Raw genomic sequence first — 21639 nt, 5'->3', positions numbered from 1 at the left:
CTAGATGGCCACTAAAATATTAACTGTGTTTATTTTGAGGTGTTGATTATAGCTGCCATTTATTTCTTTGCTTATCTGTGATTAAGCATGTATTTTATAATAAGGCAAGAAAGCTATTTTAAAATAGTGATTGGTTTTAAGCAACAGCTTGGAATATATATGCTTTAGTTCTTTCTAATGATGCTCTGTCTATACAGATGTATTGACTTGTTTTAAGATTGTCCACAAAAAAAAAGCTGTCCAATGAAAGAAACTGAGGAAGCCGGTAGGGTGTTGTGAATTAGATTTATGGCCTGAAGTATGTGGGAAACTAAAAAGACAACTGTCATTAGAAAACTTAGTGCTAAGAGACCTCTTTTTGTTTTGATATAGTTTTAAAGTTGAATCTATTAATTTATAGTCTGATTATTTGGCAAGAAGGTCTGTGCTACTGTGGTTCAGAATTATTACTAAGGGAATTAAAAATAGGAGCAACTGAGTCTAAATGCTTTTTTTTGTTGTGGAAAAATTAGCTAAATAAGAAAACTAAGGGGACTTCCTTGGTGGCACAGTGGTTAAGACTCTGCACTCCCAATGCAGTGGGCTCAGGTTCAATACCTGATCAGGAAACTAGATTCCCACATGCATGCCACAACTAACAGTTCGCATGCCACAACTAAAGAGCTCTCAAGCCACAACTAAGGAGCCCATATGCCACAAGTAAGGAGCCTGAGAGCCACAACTAAGGAAGCCCACCTGCCTCAACTAAGACCCAGTGCAACTAAATAAATAAATAAATAAATAAATGAATAAATATAAAAGGAAACTAGGGTGTTGAAAAATCAATGAGTAATATTGATTATGGCAGACGTCCATTTCTATGCCATTATTTTAAAAAATCTTTTCTGTAGATATCAAAATGAGAGTTTGCTACTTTGAAAAGCAGTTGGTTATGATAAATTATGACTGTTTAGGAGACCAAGTAATCTTTAGAAAAATTTTTGTTAAAATTATCTCTAGGGCTTCCCTGGTGGCGCAGTGGTTGAGAGTCCACCTGCCGATGCAGGGGACACGGGTTCGTGCCCCGGTCTGGGAAGATCCCACATGCCGCGGAGCGGCTGGGCCCGTGAGCCATGGCCGCTGAGCCTGCGCGTCCGGAGCCTGTCCTCCGCAATGGGAGAGGCCACAACAGTGAGAGGCCCGCGTAACGCATAAAAAAAAAAAAAAAAAAATTATCTCTAGCATTCTTATCTTATTGCCTTAATACAACATTCATATTTTGCATCTTTATATCCAAATTCCTTCATGTGATGAAAGTTGTATTTAACTGATTTAATCAGGTCAATCTATTTAATCTGATTTTGAGCCTAGATTATTTCCTTTTTGGTAACTTTTTGTTTTTGTTTTGTTTAAGATTACATTTGGGAATTTAAATATCTTTTTGTTCAGCGCAATTGCATCCTGGAGAACCTAGAATTGCATACGACACCATGGTCATCCTGTGAGTGCCTGTTTGATGATGATATAAGGGCAATTACATTTAAAGCAAAATTTCAAAAAAACACACTGTCCTTTGTGAAGATGTCAGATTTAGCGACACACCTAGAGGATAAGCGTTCAGGTAAGACCTTTATTTATATAAGACATTGCTAGTTTGTTTTTTTAAAATAAATTTATTTATTAATTTTTGGCTGCGTTGGGTCTTCATTGCTGCGCTCAGGCTTTCTCTAGTTGCGGAGAGCAGGGGCTGCTCTTTGTTGTGGTGCTCGGGCTTCTCATTGCAGTGGCTTCTCTTGCTGTGGAGCACGGGCTCTAGGCACACGAGCTTCAGTAATTGTGGCACATGGGCTCAGTAGTTGTGGCTCGTGGGCTCTGGAGCGCAGGCTCAGTAGTTGTGGCACATGGGCTTAGTTGCTCCGCAGCATGTGGGATCTTCCTGGACCAGGGCTTGAACCCACGTCCCCTGCACTGGCAGGAGGATTCTTAACCACTGCGTCACCAGGGAAGTCTGCTAGTTTTCATATAAGCAAAGAAGCTGCCATTTGTGGGGAAAATATGTAATTGAATATAAAAGTGAAATATAGATCTCTGTAAGTAGCTGAAACAGATACTGACATCTTCCTAACATTTTGCCTACAATCCTTTGAGGTTAATTTGTAATTATTAGGGATTACCTAAAAATATTTTTTGCATGTAGTTAAAAGCAGCTTATCATTTAATAAGCCAGAAATAGAAAAATGACTCTAGCCAGAATCACTGTTGAGATAAACATTTTATCAAGTTACTAAGCTATCATCTATCACATGAGTGTTAAAAGTTAACATTGATACAGAATTTATGGAATTTACTTACTGCTTTGTATAATGTAATAACATACTTCCTGAACCCAAATATGTGTGTGTGAGTGTGAGTGTGTGTATAAATTTCATTCTCAGAAGCATACTACATGGAAGAATGCCTGATGAATTTTATACACACACTCACACAATTTCCATGAACTAAATATAATTAATTTATTTTGAGTGCAGTAGTAAAAGGCGTATGTTTTAGGTTCAGAATGCTGTACACTTTGGAATGAAGAGAGAGTAAAATAGTGAAAATAACTAGATAAACTGCTACAATTTTAGTGGGAAATACTTTTCACTAAATTGCATTCCTAACTACAGAAATGATGCTAGAAAGATGCTAACTCCTGGTTGAAGGTATAACAAATTAAACAGCATTTAAAGCTATAGTTAAGCTTGCTAAATGCCAGTAATGAGTAAATGTCAGTGATTATCAGTTTGGGAAACTAACAGAAAGTTTTCCAGCGGCTACTATAGCAAATGTATTTATTTATTTTAAAATATTTATTTATTTATTTTTGGCTGCGTTGGGTCTTCGTTGCTGCATGCAGGCTTTTCTGTAGTCAAGGCAAGCAGGGGTTACTCTTCGATGCGGTGTGCGGGCTTACTCATTGCTGTGGCTTCTTTTGTTGCGGAGCATGGGCTCTGGGTGCGTGGGCTTACCAGTTGTGGCTTGCGGGCTGTAACGTGCAGGCTCAGTCGTTAGGACGCACGGGCCCAGTTGCTCCACAGCATGTGGGATCTTCCCAGACCAGGGCTCGAACCCGTGTCCCCTGCATTGGCAGGCAGATTCCCAACCACGGCGCCACCAGGGAAGTCCATAGCAAATGCATTTAGAGGGCAAGTAAGGGTTGAAAAAACTGAGATGTATCTGCAGGTTTATTGTTACATAATTTAAGTGTTTTAATGAAGAAGAAAAATTTGGTCAAAAATTTTCCTCAGAATTTGTGTAAGATTACTATTTTTGGTGCTTTTATAGGTTGAGTTATTGAGAATAACTCAGGAACTTTGGATCTTGATACTGAATTTTAACTTTATTCTCCAGTCTGCATAAATAATTTTCTGAATTCTTATAGATTTTGTTAAATGCTAAATGTGTTTTAAGTGGACTAAGATTATTTTAACAGTTTTGCTAGCGAAAAGAATCTGGTCCTAAATAAAATAAGTTGAAGCTCCTAAGAGATCACATGCTAAGATTCTCAACTATATTTCTTGGGCTTTTTTACTAGCATGCTATGCCCACTTTTGGTTCATCCATAGAAATGTAAGAGTTGTGTCATATGCAGTTAATAGGATACTTCAGAGTTAGTGGTTTTCTTTTTTTTAATTAATTATTTATTTTTGGCTGCATTGGGTCTTCATCGCTGTGCGTGGGCTTTTCTCTAGTTGCGGAGAGCGGCGTCTACTCTTTGTTGTGGTGAGCGGTCTTCTCATTGTGGTGACTTCTCTTGTGAAGCACGGGCTTTAGGCACGCAGGCTCAGTAGTTGTGGCTCACAGGCTCTAGAGCGCAGGCTCAGTAGTTGTGGCACATGTGCTTAGTTGCTCCGCGGCATGTGGAATCTTCCCGGACCAGGGCTTGAACCCTTGTCCCCTGCATTGGCAGGCACAAACCACTGTGTCACCAGGGAAGTCCAGAGTTAGTGCTTTTCAAATGTGATTCAGAGTGTCAGATTAAAAAAAAAATTTTTTTAACAGGGTTTTGGGGATGTAATTTTCACATAGGAAATTACCCTTTTTTAAAGCATGCACATTCATATTGGTGAGTTTTGACATGAAACCCGTGCAACCGTCACCACAGTCATGAAACCGTCAGCTGTCTCTCTGTAATCTCTTCTGACTCCTCATCCCTGCCCCAGATCCTTCCAGGCAATCAATCTGCTTTCTGTCAGTAGAGATTACTTTGAATTCTCTATGGTTTTATATACATGAACTCATGCAGTATGTACATTGTTTTGTTTGGCATCTTTAACTTAGCAAATTCTTTGAGATGTATCTATGTGGTTGTGTGTATCAGTAGTACATATTATATGAATCTACTGTGATTTGTTTATGTGTTCAGCTGTGGATGGACATCTGGGTTGTTTCCAGTTCTTGGCTATCATAAATAAAGCTTCTATAAACATTCAAGTATAAGGCATTATATGGACATAGTCTTTCTTTTTTCATGAAATACCTAGGAACTGAGTCAATAGCTAGATTATATGGTACGCATGTATTTAACTTTTAATGAAACTGCCAAAAAATAAAAATAAACCACCTAACTGTTTTCCAAAGTAGTTGTACCATTTTACATTTCCACCAGCAGTGTATGAGAGTTCTGTTTTTTCCACACCTACCTCAACACTTGGTATGGGCATTCTTTTTAATTTTGTTCATTCTAATAGGTGTGTAGTAATGGGTCATTGTGGTTTTAATTTGCATTTCCTTATTGACTGATGGTTTTGAACATCTTTTATGTACTTAATTGCCAACTATATATCTTCTTTGATGAAGTGTTGATTGAAATCTTTTGCCTACCTAAAAAAATTGACTTGATTGTTTTATTGAATTTTGAGAGTTCTTTATGTTCTGGGTAAAAATTATTTTTCTTTTTTTTTTTTTTTTTTATTTGGCTGTGCTGTTTGCAGGATCTCAGTTCCCAGACCAGGGACTGAACCTTGGCCACAGCAGTGAAAGCCCAGAATCCTAACCACCAGGGAACTCCCTGAGTAAAAATTCTTTATCAACTATAAGCTTTGCAAAAATGTTGCTTGTCTTTTGCTTGCCTCTGTTGTAGTCTTTTACTTGTCTTTTCATTATTTTACCCAGGTCTTTTGAAGAGCACAAGTTTTACATTTTAATGAAGTCCAGTTTATCCATTTATTCTTGTATGAATTGTGCTTTTGGTGTCATTTCTAGGAAATCTTTGCCTAACCCAATGTCACAAAAATTTATCTCCTACGTGTTATTCTAAAAGTTTTAGAGTTTTAGGTTTTAAATTTGGGTTTATGATCTATTTTGAGTTAATTTTGTATATAACGTGAGGTATGGCTTGAGGTTGGGTTTTTTTTGTTCGTTTTTTGCTGTATGACTATCCAGTTGTTCAAGCACTAGTTGTTGAAAAGATTATTCCATTGAATTGCCTTTGCACCTTTGTCAAAATCAGTTGTCCACATGTATGGTCTATTTCTGGACTTTCTTCTGTTTTATTGATCTATTTGACTATCCTTCCACCAATATAACACTATTTTGATTACTGAAGTTTTATACTGATAAGTCTTGAAGTCAGATATTGTTAGCCTTCCAACTTTGTTCTTTTCAAAGTTGTTTTGGCTGTTCTATAACCTTTGCACTTCCATGTGGATTTTAGAATCAGTTTGTCAATTTCTACAAAAAATGCCTACTGGGATTTTGATTGAGATTGTGTTGAAGCTATAGATCAATTTGGGGAAGAACTGAAGCATCTTAACACTGAGTTTGCCAATCCATAAACAAGATGTACCTCTCCATTTGTTTAGATCTTCTTTAATTCCTTAGCTGTGTTTTGTAGTTTTCAGAGTATAGGACTTTCACATTGTTTGTCAGACATATCCCTAGTTTCTATTTTTGTGCTATTATAAATGGTATTTTTAAGAATTTCAGTTTTCATTGTTTATTGGTAATATGTAGAAATACAGTTGATTTTCATATATTGACCTTGTATTTTGTAACTTTGCTACACCCACTAAGCTCAATAGCAACTCTTTGGTGGATTTGGATTTTCTACATAGATGGTCATTTTATTTGTGTTAAGACAGTTTTACTTCTTTCTTTCCAGTCTGGATGCCTTTTATTTATTTTTCTTTCCTCGTTACACTTGATAGCTCCTCTAATACAATATTGAAAAAAAGTTGTAAGAGCAAGCATTTTTACCTTGTTTCTGATCTTAGGGAGAAAGCATTTATTCTTTCATTATTAAGTATGATATTGGCTGTATGTTTTTCATAGATGCCTTTATCAGGTTGATGAAGTTCCCTTTTATTCCTAGTTTTCTGAAAAAAAAATTGTTTTTTAATTCTTTTTTTTTAAATTTATTTTTGGCTGTGTTGGGTCTTTGTTGCTGTTTGCAGGCTTTCTCTAGTTGTGGCGAGCAGGGGCTACTCTTCGTTGCAGTGCACGGGCTTCTCATTGTGGTGGCTCCTCTTGCTGCGGAGCACGGACTCTAGGCACACGGGCTTCAGTAGTTGTGGCACGTGGGCTCAGTAGTTGTGGTGTACACGGCATGTGGGATCTTCCCGGACCAGGGCTTGAACTTGTGTCCCCTGCATTGATTGGCAGGAGGATTCTTAACCACTGTGCCACGAGGGAAGTCCTGAAAAAAAATTTTTTTTAATCAGAAATGGATGTTAGAATTTTTCAAATGCTTTTTCGCCATCAATTGAGATGATCATCGTTTTTTTCCAATCTTTTAATATAATTAATTACATTGATTGATTTTTGCATATTAAACCAACTTTGCATTTCTGGGTTTTTTGTTTTTTTGGCCACGCCATGCATGGCTTGTGAGATCTTAGTTCCTTGACCAGGGATAGAACCTGGGCCCTTGGCAGTGAAAGCATGGAGACCTAACCGCTGGACTGCCAGGGAATTCCCACTAACACCTGTTAATAAGAATTTTTATGTCTGTGTTGTCTGCAGTTTTCTTTTCTTGTAGTAACTGTAACCGAGTCCAAGCTTACTTTGCTCACCGCGTGACAGGCCAGTAAATCGGGAGATGAGGTGTTGAGGCAAGGAATACGACTTTATTTGGAAAGCCAGCAGACCATGAAGATGGTGGACTAGGGTCCCCAAAAGACCATCTCATCAGGGTCTGGATGCCAGTTTCTTTTCTAGAGTCAGAGAAGGAAGTAAAGTAAAAAGGCAAACTAGAGAGGGAGAGGTAGCAAGGAAGTAAAGTAAAAAGTTCCATCAGTCTTGCAAAACATCTCCTGGAATGGCCAGCCTCAGTGAGGGGATGTGTTCATTTCTTCTTTCTTGTAGCCATTCACAGGTGGGCGGTGTTCCCTGAGGCAGGCCATTATGTATGATTATAATAACAAAAGCCAACGGAAAGCAAAGGTTAAAGTCAAAGAAACAGATCCAACATGGAGTCCCATTTAGCTCTTCCCCATTACATCTTTTTCTGGTTCTGGTGTTAGAGCAATGCTCATAGAATGAGTTGGTATGTAGTTTTTCCTCTTCAGTTTTCTGGAAGAGTTTGTTTAGAATTAGATTGATTTCTTCTGTACATGTTTGGTAGAACTCAGGGAAGCCATCTGGGCCTGAAGTTTTCTTTATTGGAAGGTTTAACTACAAATTAATTTTATTTAATAGATATAGGACTATTCTGGTTATCTGTTTCTTCTTGAGTGAGCTTTGGTAGTTTGTATCTTTCAAGAAATCTGTTCATTTCATCTAGGCTGTTGGCACAATAACAGCAACAACAATTTATTGGCATAAAGTTATAATACTCTCTTATTATCCTTTTTGATATACGTAGAATCTATAGTAATATTGGTAACGGGGAAGAGGTAAATCGGACTCAATGTTGGATCTGTTTGACTTTAACCTTTGCTTTTCGTTGCTTTTGTTATTATAATCATACATAATGGCCTGCCTCAGGGAACCCTGCCCACCTGTGAATGGCTGCAAGAAAGAAGAAACTAACACATCCCCTCACCAAGGCTTGGTCGTTCCAGGAGATGTTTTGCTAGACTGATGGCCCTTTTACTTTACTTCCTCACCACCTCTCCCTCTCTGATTGTATAAAAGAAACTGGCATCCAGACCCAGAAAAGATGGTTTTTCAGAGACAGTATTCTGCCGTCTTCTCGGTCTGCCAGCTCTCCGAATAAAGTTGTATTCCTTGCCTCAACTCCTGGTCTCTGATTCATTGGCCTGTCTGGTGGTGAACAGAGCAAGCTTGGACTTGTAACAGTATTACCTGATATTGCTAATTTGTGTCCTGTCTCTTTTTTTTTACTGATCATTTTCGCTAGAGTTTTACCAATTTTATTAATATTTTCAAATAACTACCTTTTATATTCATTAATTTTTCTCTGTTTTTCTATTTTCTATTCCATTGATTTCTTGTCTGGTCTTTATTTTTCCTTTCTTCTGCTTTCTTTTTTTTTTTTTTTTTTTTTCTTATCTTCTGCTTTCTTAGGTTTCACATTTTTACCTTTCTTAAGGTGGAAATTGAGGTTGTTGATATGAGACTTTTTTTTTTTTCCAATGTAGGAGTTTAGTGCCATAAATTTTCCTCCAAGTACAGCTTCTAAGTTCTCTATCCAGTGCCCTATGGATTACAAGATTTTCCACTCTAGCTGGTGGGAAAATACACTACTCCCAGCTCTGTGCAAGCTTCAGTGATTGTTCCCAGTAATCCTTTTCCTTGGTTCTTTCCTTGGCCTCTGGTCACATATATTGGTTAATACTCAGTTGAATTCTCCAAGGGGTGGACCCTCTGCATTTCTCCAGAGTTCTCCCTCTGCATTTCTCCAGAGTTCTCTCTCTTTGTAGCTCTCATCTTTCTAGTACTCTACCCTGAGAACTCTAGCCATACTAGCCTTCCAGACTCAAAGCTCTGTCTCCTCTCAACTCAGGGAAACCACCAGTCTCTGCCTGGGTACCCTTTCCTGCACCACAGCCAGGAAACTCTCTTTGTAAGCTGGGACAGTCACCAGGCTTACATCTTTTGCTTCTCATCTGTTAGGGATCACTGTCCTTTGTTGTCTGATATCTAATGTCTTGAGAATTGTTGTGTCATACATTTTGTTTGGTTTTTAGTTGTTCAAGTGTCTGAACTATTTTTATACACAACACTTTTGACATCAAATGTATGGGGTTTTTTTGTTTGTTTTTGTTTTATTCACACCAACAGGCATTTCTCTAACTCTGAACAGCAACTCGGTGTCCTACAGTTCAATTTTGATGCTACCTGCCTGGAGTTAGTATCAGACTCCACAGGTTTAAGAGCTCAGTCCCACAGGACTGTCCTCACTTCAGATGCCAGTCTCAAGTATTAGGTACCCCGGGTACCCTTCTGTCTGACTTGGCTACAAAGTTGGGAGTTCCCACAGCCCTCCCCACTTTCAGGCTCAGTAATTTGCTAGAACTGCTCACAGAACTCAGGCACTCTCTTTATTTACATACCAGTTTATTATAAAGGATACAACTCAGGAATAGCCAAATGGAAGAGATACATAGGGCAAGGTATGGGGGAAGGGGCATGGAGCGTCTATGCCCTCTCCGGTGCACCAACCTCCCAGCATCTCAATGTGTTCATCAATCCAGAAGCTCCTTGAACCCTGTTTAAGGTTTTTAATCAAGGTCTCATCATGTAGGCGTTATCAATTAAATCATTGCCTATTGGTGATTAGCTCAATCTCCAGCCCCTTTCCCCTCTGCAGAGGTCAGTGGGTGGGGCTGAAAGTTCTAACCATCTAATCTGCCTTGGTCCTTCTGGTGACCAGCCCCCCTCCTGAAGCTACCGATGGGCCCCAGTCACCAGTCATCTCATTAGCAAAGAAAGATACTCTTATCACTCTGGGAGATTTCCAAGAGTTTTTGGAGCTGTGTGCTAGGAACTAAGGACAAAGACCGAATATTTACTTTTTATTATATCACAAGGTAGGAGCATAAATCCAGTCGCTTACTCTACCTTGGCCAAATGCCAGGTTAAAATTTGACAAGTTGTGTTAATTCAGGTATGTGTGTTTGAATATTTTCCAAGATGTGATTATAGGTTAGCATTATTACATTATAAAACTAAGCTAAGGAGAATGCAAGTAGAAAACAAAAACAACAGCCTCTCAAAAAAATCCACCTTTTAATTGAATACAGAGATTTATTCTCAGAGAAGAACTCCATATACCCACTTCTACATGGACACATTTATTGAGACTGTGACCAGATGCAAGTTCATGTGCCAGATGCACAGTGAGGCCAAACAAACCAAAATGTCAGAGTTTGGAGCAGAGAAAGGTTTACTACAGGGCCAAGCAAGGAGAATGGGCAGCTCATGTCCAAAAAATCCCAACTCCCTGGTGGTTTTCAGGGAGAAGTTTTATGGGCAGTATTTGGGGTGAGAGATGCAGGGTGGTGCTCTGGGAATCTGTGTGTTCAGCCTGAAGTTACCATCCTCCACTTGGGTGGAGGCCTTAGTTCCTGCAGAAGAGCTCAAAGATACTGTTATGTATATTCCATGAGAAGGAACCAGGACCCTGCCCCACTGCTGTACTACTATTGTTTCTTGACTTCTCCTCCCTTGTTTCTGCATCCCCTCCCTTCGTTGATTAACAACTGTTTGAATCTGCTCTTCGGAACTCAGGGAAGATCAAGGAGGCTGAATGAAGCCTATTTCCTACAAACAAGAAATGAAGACACAGAAAGGATTTGTACCTGGGAGAGCCCCACAAGATCCTGCTCTGTTTCAATACTAACAGTTAAGTTAAATTAATAATACTTCTGGAAAATAAACACAGATGATAGAAAATTTACAAATTTTTATATCAAACAAAGTTTTGATACAACTTTCAAAAATGGAAGTAAGTGGCTATAGAAACTCTAGATTTATACTAGTTGGTGAAATCTTGGCTAGTGTTGTAGTGCCATGTAAATTTCTAACCCAGTTTCATATTTATATGTCCTTCCTGTCCCCACCCCCCAGCCCCAAAACCCCACAGGCTTGTGGAGCTGGTCACTGCAAGAAGAATGCCATAGGCAGTAGAGGGGATACATTTAATTTGGTGTCACAGAGAAGTCTACTCTGTTATCTACCTTTTACATATAACATCTACTTGCTGGGATTGGAGACCTAGAATTAGATTTAAAAATAAAAATAAACAACATTATGGACAACAACAAATTAGGTGGCTACAGTTTTGATGATTAATGGTACTAAGTATCTAGACTCACCAATTTGGGGGATGAGGCTGGGAATTGGGACTATTCTTGCATACCCTGGAGATGTACTCCCCAGTGGGAAACCATGCAAAAACTCCATGCTGTTATAGTCAGTCCCCGGTTGTGAAACTGAGCAGGGCCCTGCGGGGCCTTCGCAGGTAAAAAAACCTTTCTATGTCCCCAGTTTCTTATTTGCAGGATAAAGGCTTCAGCCTCCTAGACTTTCCTGAATACCAAAGAGTAGATTCCAACAGTTACTAACCAGGGAAGTAAGGGAATGCAGAAACAAAGAAGGAGCAGTCAAGAAATGATAGTGCAACTATTAAAGCAGGATCCTGGTTCCTGCTCAAGTAATACACATCACAGAATTTTTGAGTTCTTCTGCAGGAACTAAGGCCCCCACCCTGGTGGAAGATGGTTAACTACATGCTGAGACCCCAGACTGGTTGAAATCAGAAGTCTGATGGTTGACAATCCTGGAACACCACCCTGTTACCTCACCATTAACCAATCAGAAGAAAGTCACACCCTACAGCCCTCATCCCAAATTTTGCCCAGCAAGACTTCTCCCTAAACAAGTTCCTAATGTATAGCATAGGTAACTATATTTAATATCCTGTGATAAACCATAATGGAAAAGAATATAAAAAAGAGAATGTCTATATGTGTATAACTGAGTCACTTTGCTGTAGAGCAGAGATTGGCACACTGTAAATCAACTATATTTCAATAAAAACAAAAACAAAAACACTTCTCCCTGAAAACCATCAGGGAGTTTGGATTTTTTGAGCGTGAGCTGCCCATTCTCCTTGCTTGGCCCTGCAGTAAACCTTTCTCTGCTCCAAACTCTAACATTTCGGGTTGTTTAGCCTCACTATGCACTGGGCACCTGAAGTTGTGTTTGGTAACAGTATCCTGTGTTCACAGAGGCCCTTTTAGCTATTTTCAGTCTCTTGATGTTTAGCTATGAGGGTGGAATTCATAGTTTTTATCATTGTTTATGTGTTTTTAAGACAGACATGGGGAGAGCATGTGGAAATACAAGCAATGTTTTTCTAACCTATTTCATAGTTAAATAAAAGGCAGAAGAAAGGGAGATTAACAGGGGGAATTTCCCAAGAACGTCTGCTTCCTTAGTAAAAGCCAGAGGGGTTGAGGCTGTGCCTGACTCTTTGTAAAGAAATGAAGATTCTGGGAATTCTCTGGAGGTCCAGTGGTTAGGACCACGCTTTCACTACAGTGGCCTGGGTTCAATTCCTGGTCGGGAACTAAGATCCCTCAAGCTGCATGGTGCAGCCAAAACTTAAAAAAAAGGAAGAAAGGAAGGAGGGGAGGAAGGAGGGAAGGGAGGAGGGGAGGAAGGAAGGAAGTATCCTGCCATCAGTAGAATATCAGTGCCCAGCAGGCCATGAACCCCTTGAAAGCTGTATCCACATTCATCATGAACTTTTAGTTCTTTACAAGAGTTGTGTAAATTTACAAAATGTTAGCAATTATATTAACATTCTTCTAAAATTATTGGGACTTCCCTGGTGGTCCAGTGATTAAGAATCCGCCTTCCAATGCAGGGAACGAGGGTTTGATCCCTGGTCAGGGAACTAAGATCCCACATGCCGTGGGGCAGCTAAGCCCACGCACCGCAAGTACTGAGCCTGCACACTCTGGATCCCACGCGCCACAACTAGAGAGAAGCCCACGTGCTGCAACGAAGAGCCCATGCACCTCAACGAAAGAACCTGCATGCCACAATGAAGATCCCACGTGCCGCAACTAAGACCCAACGCAGCCACATAAATAAATATTAAAAAAAAAAACATAGGTGAGCTGTGCTTTAATAAAAATAAAATTACTGAGTTATTTCATTAAATAATTTCTTAGTGATTCATCATGTCTATGGAAAGGTGTGATGAAGAGTCTGCTATAGTTTATTAGGTATGCTGACCGCTACACACCCTTGTAATTTGTGTAGAGATATATGACATGATTGGAAGAGATGATGAAACTATCTTCAGGCACTAAAAGACTGAAGCAAACTGAAGGGTTTAGGAATAGGAAAGTCGCCATTAATGAGACCCCTGCAGAGATTACCAGGAAAGGGAACAGGATACTGAATGATGAGTTCTTGACCTGGAGTGTACTAAAAGGATGAAGAGGAACAAATTCAAAGCCTTAAAAAAGCCTTTAAACTGAACATGGAGAGGAAAAGAGAAGGTTGCTCAGATAAACTCATCAATCTCACTAGTATACAGTAAGGCAAAGATAAATTAGAAAAAAAGAATGTCTGGCAGATAAGAGATACTCAATATTTGTTGAATGGGTGAGTGCATGAGCCAGTGAGTAGTGAATGAACATGCTTGAGGTGCCTGGTGAGTCACACAGAAAATATTTAGTACGTGAGGACCCTCAGGGCTCACGTGGCTATGTAACCAACACCCAGAGTGTGGATGATGATGGGTGGGAAATTGAAAAAAAAGTTTAAAAAGACGGTAAGCTATGGTGTATTATTTTTGGACAAAGTAGAGAATAGAAGAATTACTGACCTCCTATTTGACTTTTGATGATGATTAATTAAAAGAAAAGAAGAGATGGCATGTTAGTTTCAAGTGTTTAGAGGGATTTCTTCTAGAAAAGATTAAACTGATTTTTCATGATTCCAGAGGACAGGGAGGAGGAAAACATCCACCTTTTCAGCCAAATTAGCCAAAGAAATCTTTACTCTAAGTTGCAGGCAGATCACCCCTTACACTCTAGAGTAAATACGGAAGTCCTACGTGAGTGAGACTGTCTAGGAAAAGAGTAGAGAAGAGCAAGAACAAGACCTCGGTGTATCCTTTACTATAAATAACTGTGAATCAACTGTATAATTAACCATGTTTGTAAATTAAATTATGTTTTTGGCCTCCTAATTTGTGATATTTCTTTCTGTTTGTCTTTTACAGAAGTGATTCTAATCAAAGCCCAGATTTTAGAGCTAGTGTTTCCCATTACAGCATCTCTGAAGATAGCTCTAAATGCTCACAGTTCTCTGAAGATTATTTTTTCTTCTCTTCCCAATATTATATATACTGGCTGTGCAAAATGTGGATTGGAACTAGAAACAGATGAGAACAAGATCTACAAACAATGTTTTAGCTGCTTGCCATTTACCATGAAGAAAAAATACTATAGGTAAGGCAACTAAGCAAGCCAGCGGGATGGAAAACGTTTAATATTATAGGACTGGAAGTGACCAAAAGATCACATATATCAACTCTTTCTAGTGAGAACTAACTAGAGCTAATCCAAGAGAATAAATTGTTCCTCCTGAGTGATAAATAGCTATTTATGAAAGCAGAAATTGCCCAGTAATCATAACAGGAATTTTTCAAAAGCAGTAATTGGGAGATTTTATTGTCTTTAAGCAGCTATACTGAAGAAAACTTTTACTTGGTTTACATTTTTAACCAAGTTCTAAATGGCTCATAAGAAACTCATTTCCCCACCTTAACATATTATTGGAATTTAAAGGTTAAAAGTAATTATATGATCTAACCTCTGACTTGTGGAAGCTAGTAAGGTGTTTAACCTTTCTGTATCTCAGTTTCCCCAACTTCATATTAGAAATTAAGGATAGCAGACTAGCACTCAGTGTTTTATTCTCTTTTCTATTTCTAAATACTGCAATATCTAAAAACCCTATGCAAATATATTCAGCATGTTATAATGGAATACTTTAAGAAAATTTACAGAAGCTTAGTCCATAAGCTTTATTTCCCTTTACATATATTTATGTTCGTTATAAATAAGTAAATGAACTTTGCTCTTACTTTGAAAGTTGCTTGTCTGGAAAAGAAAATTGGATTCAGATGCATGGTCCCCTCCCTTCGCCTCCCCCCAGTCCATTCTCCACAGCTGACAGAGTGACCACTCCCTTCCTTTAAAACCTTTCCAGAGTTTCCCATCACACTCGCCTCTGCGGTCTCATCTGCTGTACTCCTTGCCTTGCTCACAGGGCTGCAGCTGTACCGTCTTCTTTCAGTTCTTTAGACACTCTGACTTTTTCCTCCTTAGGGCTTTCTCACATGCTCTTTTCTCTGCCTGACTCCACGAGGCTGGCTCCTTCGTGTCTTAGTTCAGTGGCCGTTCATCAGAGAGACCTTCTTAGTCACCTCCTTTGTTCTCTGTTAGAGTGCCGTGTGTGTTGTGTGTACCTGGAGTCGTTTACTTGCACATTGTCTTCTAAAAGACATCGTTACTGAGATATAATTCACATCCCATCAGATTAAGCCATCTAAAATGTACGATTCCATGGCTTTAGTATATTCACAGGCTTGTGCAACTGTCCCCACAATCAATTTTAGGTCATTTTCATCTCCTCCTCCCCCAAAGCCCCATACCCATAGCAGTCACTTATTCTCCCCTCCCACCAACCCATAGCACCCACTAGTCGAATTTCTGGCTCTATAGGTATGCTTAGTTTGGACATTTCATATAAATAATCATACAGTGTGCAGTCCTTTGTGACTTAACTTTTTCTTAACATGTTTCAAGTTTCATCCATATTGTAGCATGTATCAGTACTTCATTTTTTTTATTGCCACATAATATGGATATGCCACATTTTATTTATCCATTCATCAACTGATGGATATTTGGATTATCCCCACTTTTTGGCTATTGTAAATAACACTGCTCCGAACATTCATGTACAAATTTTCGTGTGGACATGTTTTCATTTCTCTTGGATGTATACTCAGGAGTAGAATTGCTAGGTTGTATGGTAACTTTTTCTTCCTTTTGAGGAGCTGCCAAACTGTCTTCCAAAGCTGCTGCACAATTTTACAGTCTCGCCGGCAATGTGTGAGGGTTGCAGTTTCTCCATGTCCTTGTCAACACTTTTTATTATCTGTTTTTCTTTTTGTTGCTTGTGCTTTTCAAGCAACATAAAGAAACATCATATCTAAGAAAAGTATCATTCCTAACTCAAGATCATGGAGGTTTACTCCTATATTTTCTTCTAAGAATTTTATAGCTTTAGCTCTTATGTATAGGTCCATGATCTATTTTGAATGAATTTCTGTATGTGGTATAAGCAAGGGGTCCAACTTCATTCTTTTACATGTGGATATTCAGTTGTCCCAGTACAGTTGGTTGAAAAGACTATTCTATCCCCATTGAATCATCTTGCCACCGTTGTTGAAAAGCTTATTGTCTTTCTATCCTATTAAACTCTTAAGTTCCTTGAGTGAAGGAACCAGATCTGTCTTATTCACTAGTGTATACCCAGTGCTTAGCACACTGCATGGTACAAGATATCGAGTATGTATTTGTTGAAATAAAGAATGGAGGAAGAAAGATAGCCTGGGGAAAGAGTATAGAGTGTAACAGAGGAAAGAAACTAGAATCATCGTGTGGATAAAGGGGGAAGTAAGTTTTCAGAGGGAAAATCAGTAGTCATGTTTTAGCTGTTACACTAAATTCCCCTATACTAGTGAGTCTTTCTAAATTCTGTTCTCAGTTAATTTTTTTCCCCCCTCTCTGGGTATATGTATTTAATTCAAGCTTTATAATTTAGATTCAGCATGAATCACAATAAATGGATCATCAGCAGAGTTACTAATAGAAAAATTATCATTGCCATTGCCAGAAACATAGATTTTAATTCCTGTACAATCATTACCAATTTTATCTCCAGAAATAACATCACAATATGTACCAGCAGGAAGACCAGTTTGCAAAGTTGAAGATAATGCCCAATCATCATTGTTAAAGACAGTGAATCCTCTGTTTCCTCTTCCAAAAGTTACTTGGTTGCTACCATTGTGTTTGTAAAAGGTTGGCCCTCAACTACATTACGGAACACAACCATGTTCCTTATTTGACGCCATTGATGTTCACAGACCCAGTCATTGACACAAGTAGTACCTTGATTTCAATTTATTTTTTAATAATTTATTTTTAAAAGAGGTATATCCCTGTCTTTAAAAGTATATAGATAGAATAATATCATCCATATCGTTTTGTTCATATTGTTTGTTCCTCAGAGTGTATCATGGCATTCCTCTCCTAATAGCACTTATAAATCTTCCTCATTCATTTTAAGTCACATAATATTCCATTGCATGAGGTACTGAAAACTGTTTACCTAGTTCCTTGTTTATTGACATGCAAAACAGTTTGTTTTTGATGAGAAAGAATCCAGTGGAAAAAAATAATTTGAAATTGTGATTGTGAAATACATGATTATCATCTTTATTTTATTTCTAGAAATAATTTACACAGCAGTGTAAAATAATGTCTTCTTACATTAGTATCTGAAAATTTTAAATGAATATAGAATAAATAAAATTTATTAATTTATCACTTGAAACTCTTTTTTTTTTAAAAAAGCCCTTCTTTTATTTCTGGGATATTTCAGGACATCCTAGAGTTGTTTTGGTAATTAAAATTAACCCTGCATAAAAACCCAGTGATTTTTGAAATTATATTGCATTTAAACATTTCTTTAATTGAAAATCTTTTTGAGGGTCCTGTGCTGTTTACTCTTTTGTAGGCCAGCTTTAATGACCATAGTTGATGGAATATATAAGGTTTGCGTCCATGTAGGATCAAAGCTGATAGAGAAGATTCTTCTCAACATTTCTCCTGACTGGCTCAACAGAGTTATCGGTAAGATATCAACACGCCATCAAGAGGTTGTTCTTGGTGAAACCATTCATTTCAGGAGTGTAGATAGTATATTGGAACAGAAGGAACACTATACTGTAAATTAAGAGGGTTTTTTTGTCAGTATATAAGCTTAAGTGAAACACAAGACTATACACACTACTATATATAAAATAGATAACCAACAAGGACCTACCTGGTGTCCAACACCAGGACCTTAGTTTTATAATAGTTAAGTAAATGAATGTGCGACACTATATAAACATATAAAGATTGTCCAGTGTCAGTGGTGTGGATATGTAGGATCTTCAGCTCTGATGATAGGTCTAGTCAGTGGCTAACAACAAAGTGAAAATGACCCATTTGTCAGATGCTCAAACTCCATCCTTTTCTCATTCGTCTTAGACTCTCGAAGCAATTAAGTTAATCTGGTTCAATTGATTGCTCTGTTAATAGTGGATTATTTTTTCTGGCTTTCATTTTTGCTTGAATACTGAACATTGCATATAGAACAATACAGACTGAGGTAAATAGTATTTGTACCTGAAGTGGGCATGCCTGTTTTCCTAGACCTTTACTGGGAGTTGGGGGTGGGCAGAGTAGTTAATCTTGTCAGACCATGAGTCATGAGTCGGATTTGAGTTTTTTTTGTTCTGGTTACCTTCCGGTCACCACTGGCTTCCAGTTATCTAGCATTATGTATGCTCATGGTGGGGAGTGGTTCTCCAGAGAGTTTTCCCTAGTACTCCTGCTTCACCAGTCAGCTTTAACCCTTCACTCTGTACCTGGGCCTCAGAGAGAGTTTCTCTTCATGTTCTTGTACCTCCCCAGGTTGTACCAGCTCTATTCGTTGTCATTTGGTGCATCCCAGCCTGGAGGGAAGGGCAGGAGTGATTCTCTTTGATTCTGGTCCAGCCTTAGTCTTACACAGGCTCTGCGTGTCTGGGTCTTAGATGTGGTGCTTTCTCAGTGACCCTGCCCCTCCTGCCAAGTCAGCCAAGCTCTGCCTTGTGTCCTTGGTGGGTATCTTTGTGTGGTCCTGCCCCTCTCTCAGCAGCAGGGCACCGCTAATGGTCTTGATCCAGGGTGGTTTTCTGCCCCTCCCCCAGGGTTAGAGGGATTTTCCTTTCACCTTTCCTCCATCTTCATCCTCACCATCTGTATCTTGGGGCAGTAGGACTTGAGGTCTTCCTGCAGCAGTTTAAGGCTTTTGTTCCTTAAGGGAGCCGTCCTGAGTGGTGTTTGTGCTTTTCCTCCTGGCAGCTTCTCCCCTTTCCCAGGCCTTCACCATAGCTGGAAGCTTTCTCTGATGTCTTGCCCTGCATCCAGCCTTGTGAGTACCTGGTGAAGATGAGAAGAGCACGTGCCCCCTTGTCTTTGACGCTGGTCCACGCTTGGCTTTTAGCAGTTCGTTGAAACTTTAAGCACATTCTTCATTCTTGCTTGTTTGGTGGACTGTCTTCTTTCTGAGCTCGGCCCCAGGTAAACCCGTGCTCCTGTCCTGTCTCTCCTTACACTGCAGTCTTCTTGGCAGCCGTACAACCTTGGCTCACTTATAGGTCCAAGAAGATTGTGATTTTGTAGTTTATTCAGCTTTTTCTAATAATTGTTAGGGTAGGAGACACACTCTTCCCAGCATTCTACTTCCTAATCAGAAGTCTCTCTGTTTTTTAAATTCACTTTCTTTATTAATTTTCATTCTTTCCGCTGTTTTCATGCCTTTTCTCATTGTTCTTTGTTTATTTTCAGTCTTGTCTTTTCATTTTTTGCACAATGGCAGTTAGTCTTTATTTCTCAGAGAAGCATCATTCTCGCATACAGTATCGACCTGTGTTTTGCCCAGTCCTGAGACAATTAAAGTCCTCCTTCTTGGCATTAATTAAATTGTATCCATAAGTGAAGATGTGGGCACCGTTATAAAGTGTTCATCAGATCATTCAGGTTATCACTAAACTTGTTTTTTTTAGCTTATTAAAGTGAAAATTCAAAAATTTTAAGTGTTGTACAGAATTCTCACACCTCCAGGAATATGTCATGGGCCCTCCAGGAGTCTGTAGGCTCAATCCAAGAAAGGTTGGTGGTGTTGGTCAGGGAACCAGTAGAGTCTGAGCATAGTCAGTGGTGCCTTGTCTGTCTAGTGTTGAGCAACTTGCTAATGGCTTGATTGGATGTCCTCAAAAAATGAGAGGAAGCATATAGGACAAATGCAGAATACAATGACATATCCCCCTATAATCTTAGTATTTGTATATATTATCAAGATTTGATATTAAGTAACCAACTTAGAGTCCTGTTATATAAACAATAAATATGTATATATGTAACTGTGATAAGAGCTATAGACTAGGTAAATATGAGTACTTTTCTGATATGGACATGCCCTTTTTGTTTCAGCCTTAATTTAGGAAAAGATTAATCTCAGTTCTTCCCTCGATTCTTTGAAGAAGCCAGGGGCTGTACCATAACAGGAAACACCATCAGTCTGAACAGTGCACTACTTGTGCCTTCTCTCCAGATCAGCAGGAATTGGGCCTCATCATTCTAGAGTAACCTGTGACTAGAAAGAGAGGGGGTAGAAAGAGACATTTAGAGTGGGTTTGGGACTTGAGAAACCAAGGGAAACAATGAACCCTTCAATGTGAGCATGTCCACACCCCTGGAAGGGATGCTAAGAGCCCTTCATGTTTCCTCTTCCTCAGCCCCTCCCTCAGACGTCACCTACAACCTGGTTGCCGCAGACCTGCTCCATGCCTTGCTGGCGGGCAGTGGGGCACCTTGTGTCCTGAAGGTGCAGAGCCTCTTTGTGTTAGATGAAAACAGCTACCCGCTACAACAGGATTTCTCCCTCCTGGATTTTTATCCTGACGACAGGAAGCACGGGTCCCATGCCCTTCGCTAAGACCAGAGGAAGAAACTGCAGGTGCTTCAAGGAAGAACACTGAAATGATTTGTCTTTTGAAATGAATGACAGGGCTTTTGCTCGGGGTTTTAAAATAAGTATATATTTTAAAGAGTTGTGTTAAAGATATTAATTAAAACTTTTTTTTCCCTGAGAAAATTCTTTGAGGTTTTTGTCTTTTGGTCTTTCCCTTTCTTGCTTCTAGAAAAATGATCTAGCAATGAAGGCAACATGCAGCATTTCATCAAGATGAAAGGCTCTCTCCATTTAGTCCCTGCTCCATTCCAGGCACTCTCCTAAGTACTAGGACACAGACCTGAGGCATTTCCTCAGGAATTGCTTTTCTGCTATGGTCACAAACTCTAAGTGCTTTCCTTACACCTACATTAATAAACCATAGATGTGACATGATTTCCTTGATTATAACTATACATGACTATGGATTAGTTCATATAAGCCTACGTTTAGACAAGTTCCAGACGAGCGTGTCTTTCGATAAAGAGGCATTGAAAATGCAGGAAACATGGTCATGTTTCAACTCTTTATCAGGGGAGGCAGAGAGTCACATTGTTCATTTCTAGGATTTGAGTGCCTCACTGAATTTGCTTGCCAGCAGACACTTTGCAGTTGGTTCTCTCATTACGACTGTAGCAGCAGCTCATAGAGAAGGGTAGTCACCAATGAGGAAATAGGGAGCGGTTCTTAACCTGGAAGTTTGGAGGATTACTAGGTTAATCATATTGTTTGAACATAACTAAATCCATGATAAAATGAACAAGTTTATTTTACTAGGTGTGTTTTTAAAAATTCTTTTGGTTCATTGAAATTGTTTTCTCTAATTCAGGCTTTTTTTGTTTTTAACTTGGC

General features: G+C 39.0%; 1 protein-coding gene across 1 annotated transcript in view; it reads left to right on the top strand.

Moving 5' to 3' along the window:
- The window catches only part of SHLD2 (shieldin complex subunit 2), a 47176-nt gene extending 26404 nt beyond the window's left edge, over positions 1–20772 (top strand). The window contains exons 5-8 of the mRNA XM_065894424.1: positions 1394–1600; positions 14168–14396; positions 17761–17876; positions 20573–20772. Of these exons, the coding sequence (XP_065750496.1) occupies positions 1394–1600; positions 14168–14396; positions 17761–17876; positions 20573–20772 (752 nt within the window). The remainder of the gene's footprint in view (positions 1–1393; positions 1601–14167; positions 14397–17760; positions 17877–20572) is intronic.
- Positions 20773–21639: the final 867 nt, after the last annotated feature.

This window comes from Phocoena phocoena, chromosome 16, assembly GCF_963924675.1.
Source record: "Phocoena phocoena chromosome 16, mPhoPho1.1, whole genome shotgun sequence".
In the NCBI taxonomy this organism is placed as follows: domain Eukaryota; kingdom Metazoa; phylum Chordata; class Mammalia; order Artiodactyla; family Phocoenidae; genus Phocoena; species Phocoena phocoena.
Note: the sequence above shows the minus strand (reverse complement) of the source record. Positions and strands in the feature narration are given on the sequence as shown.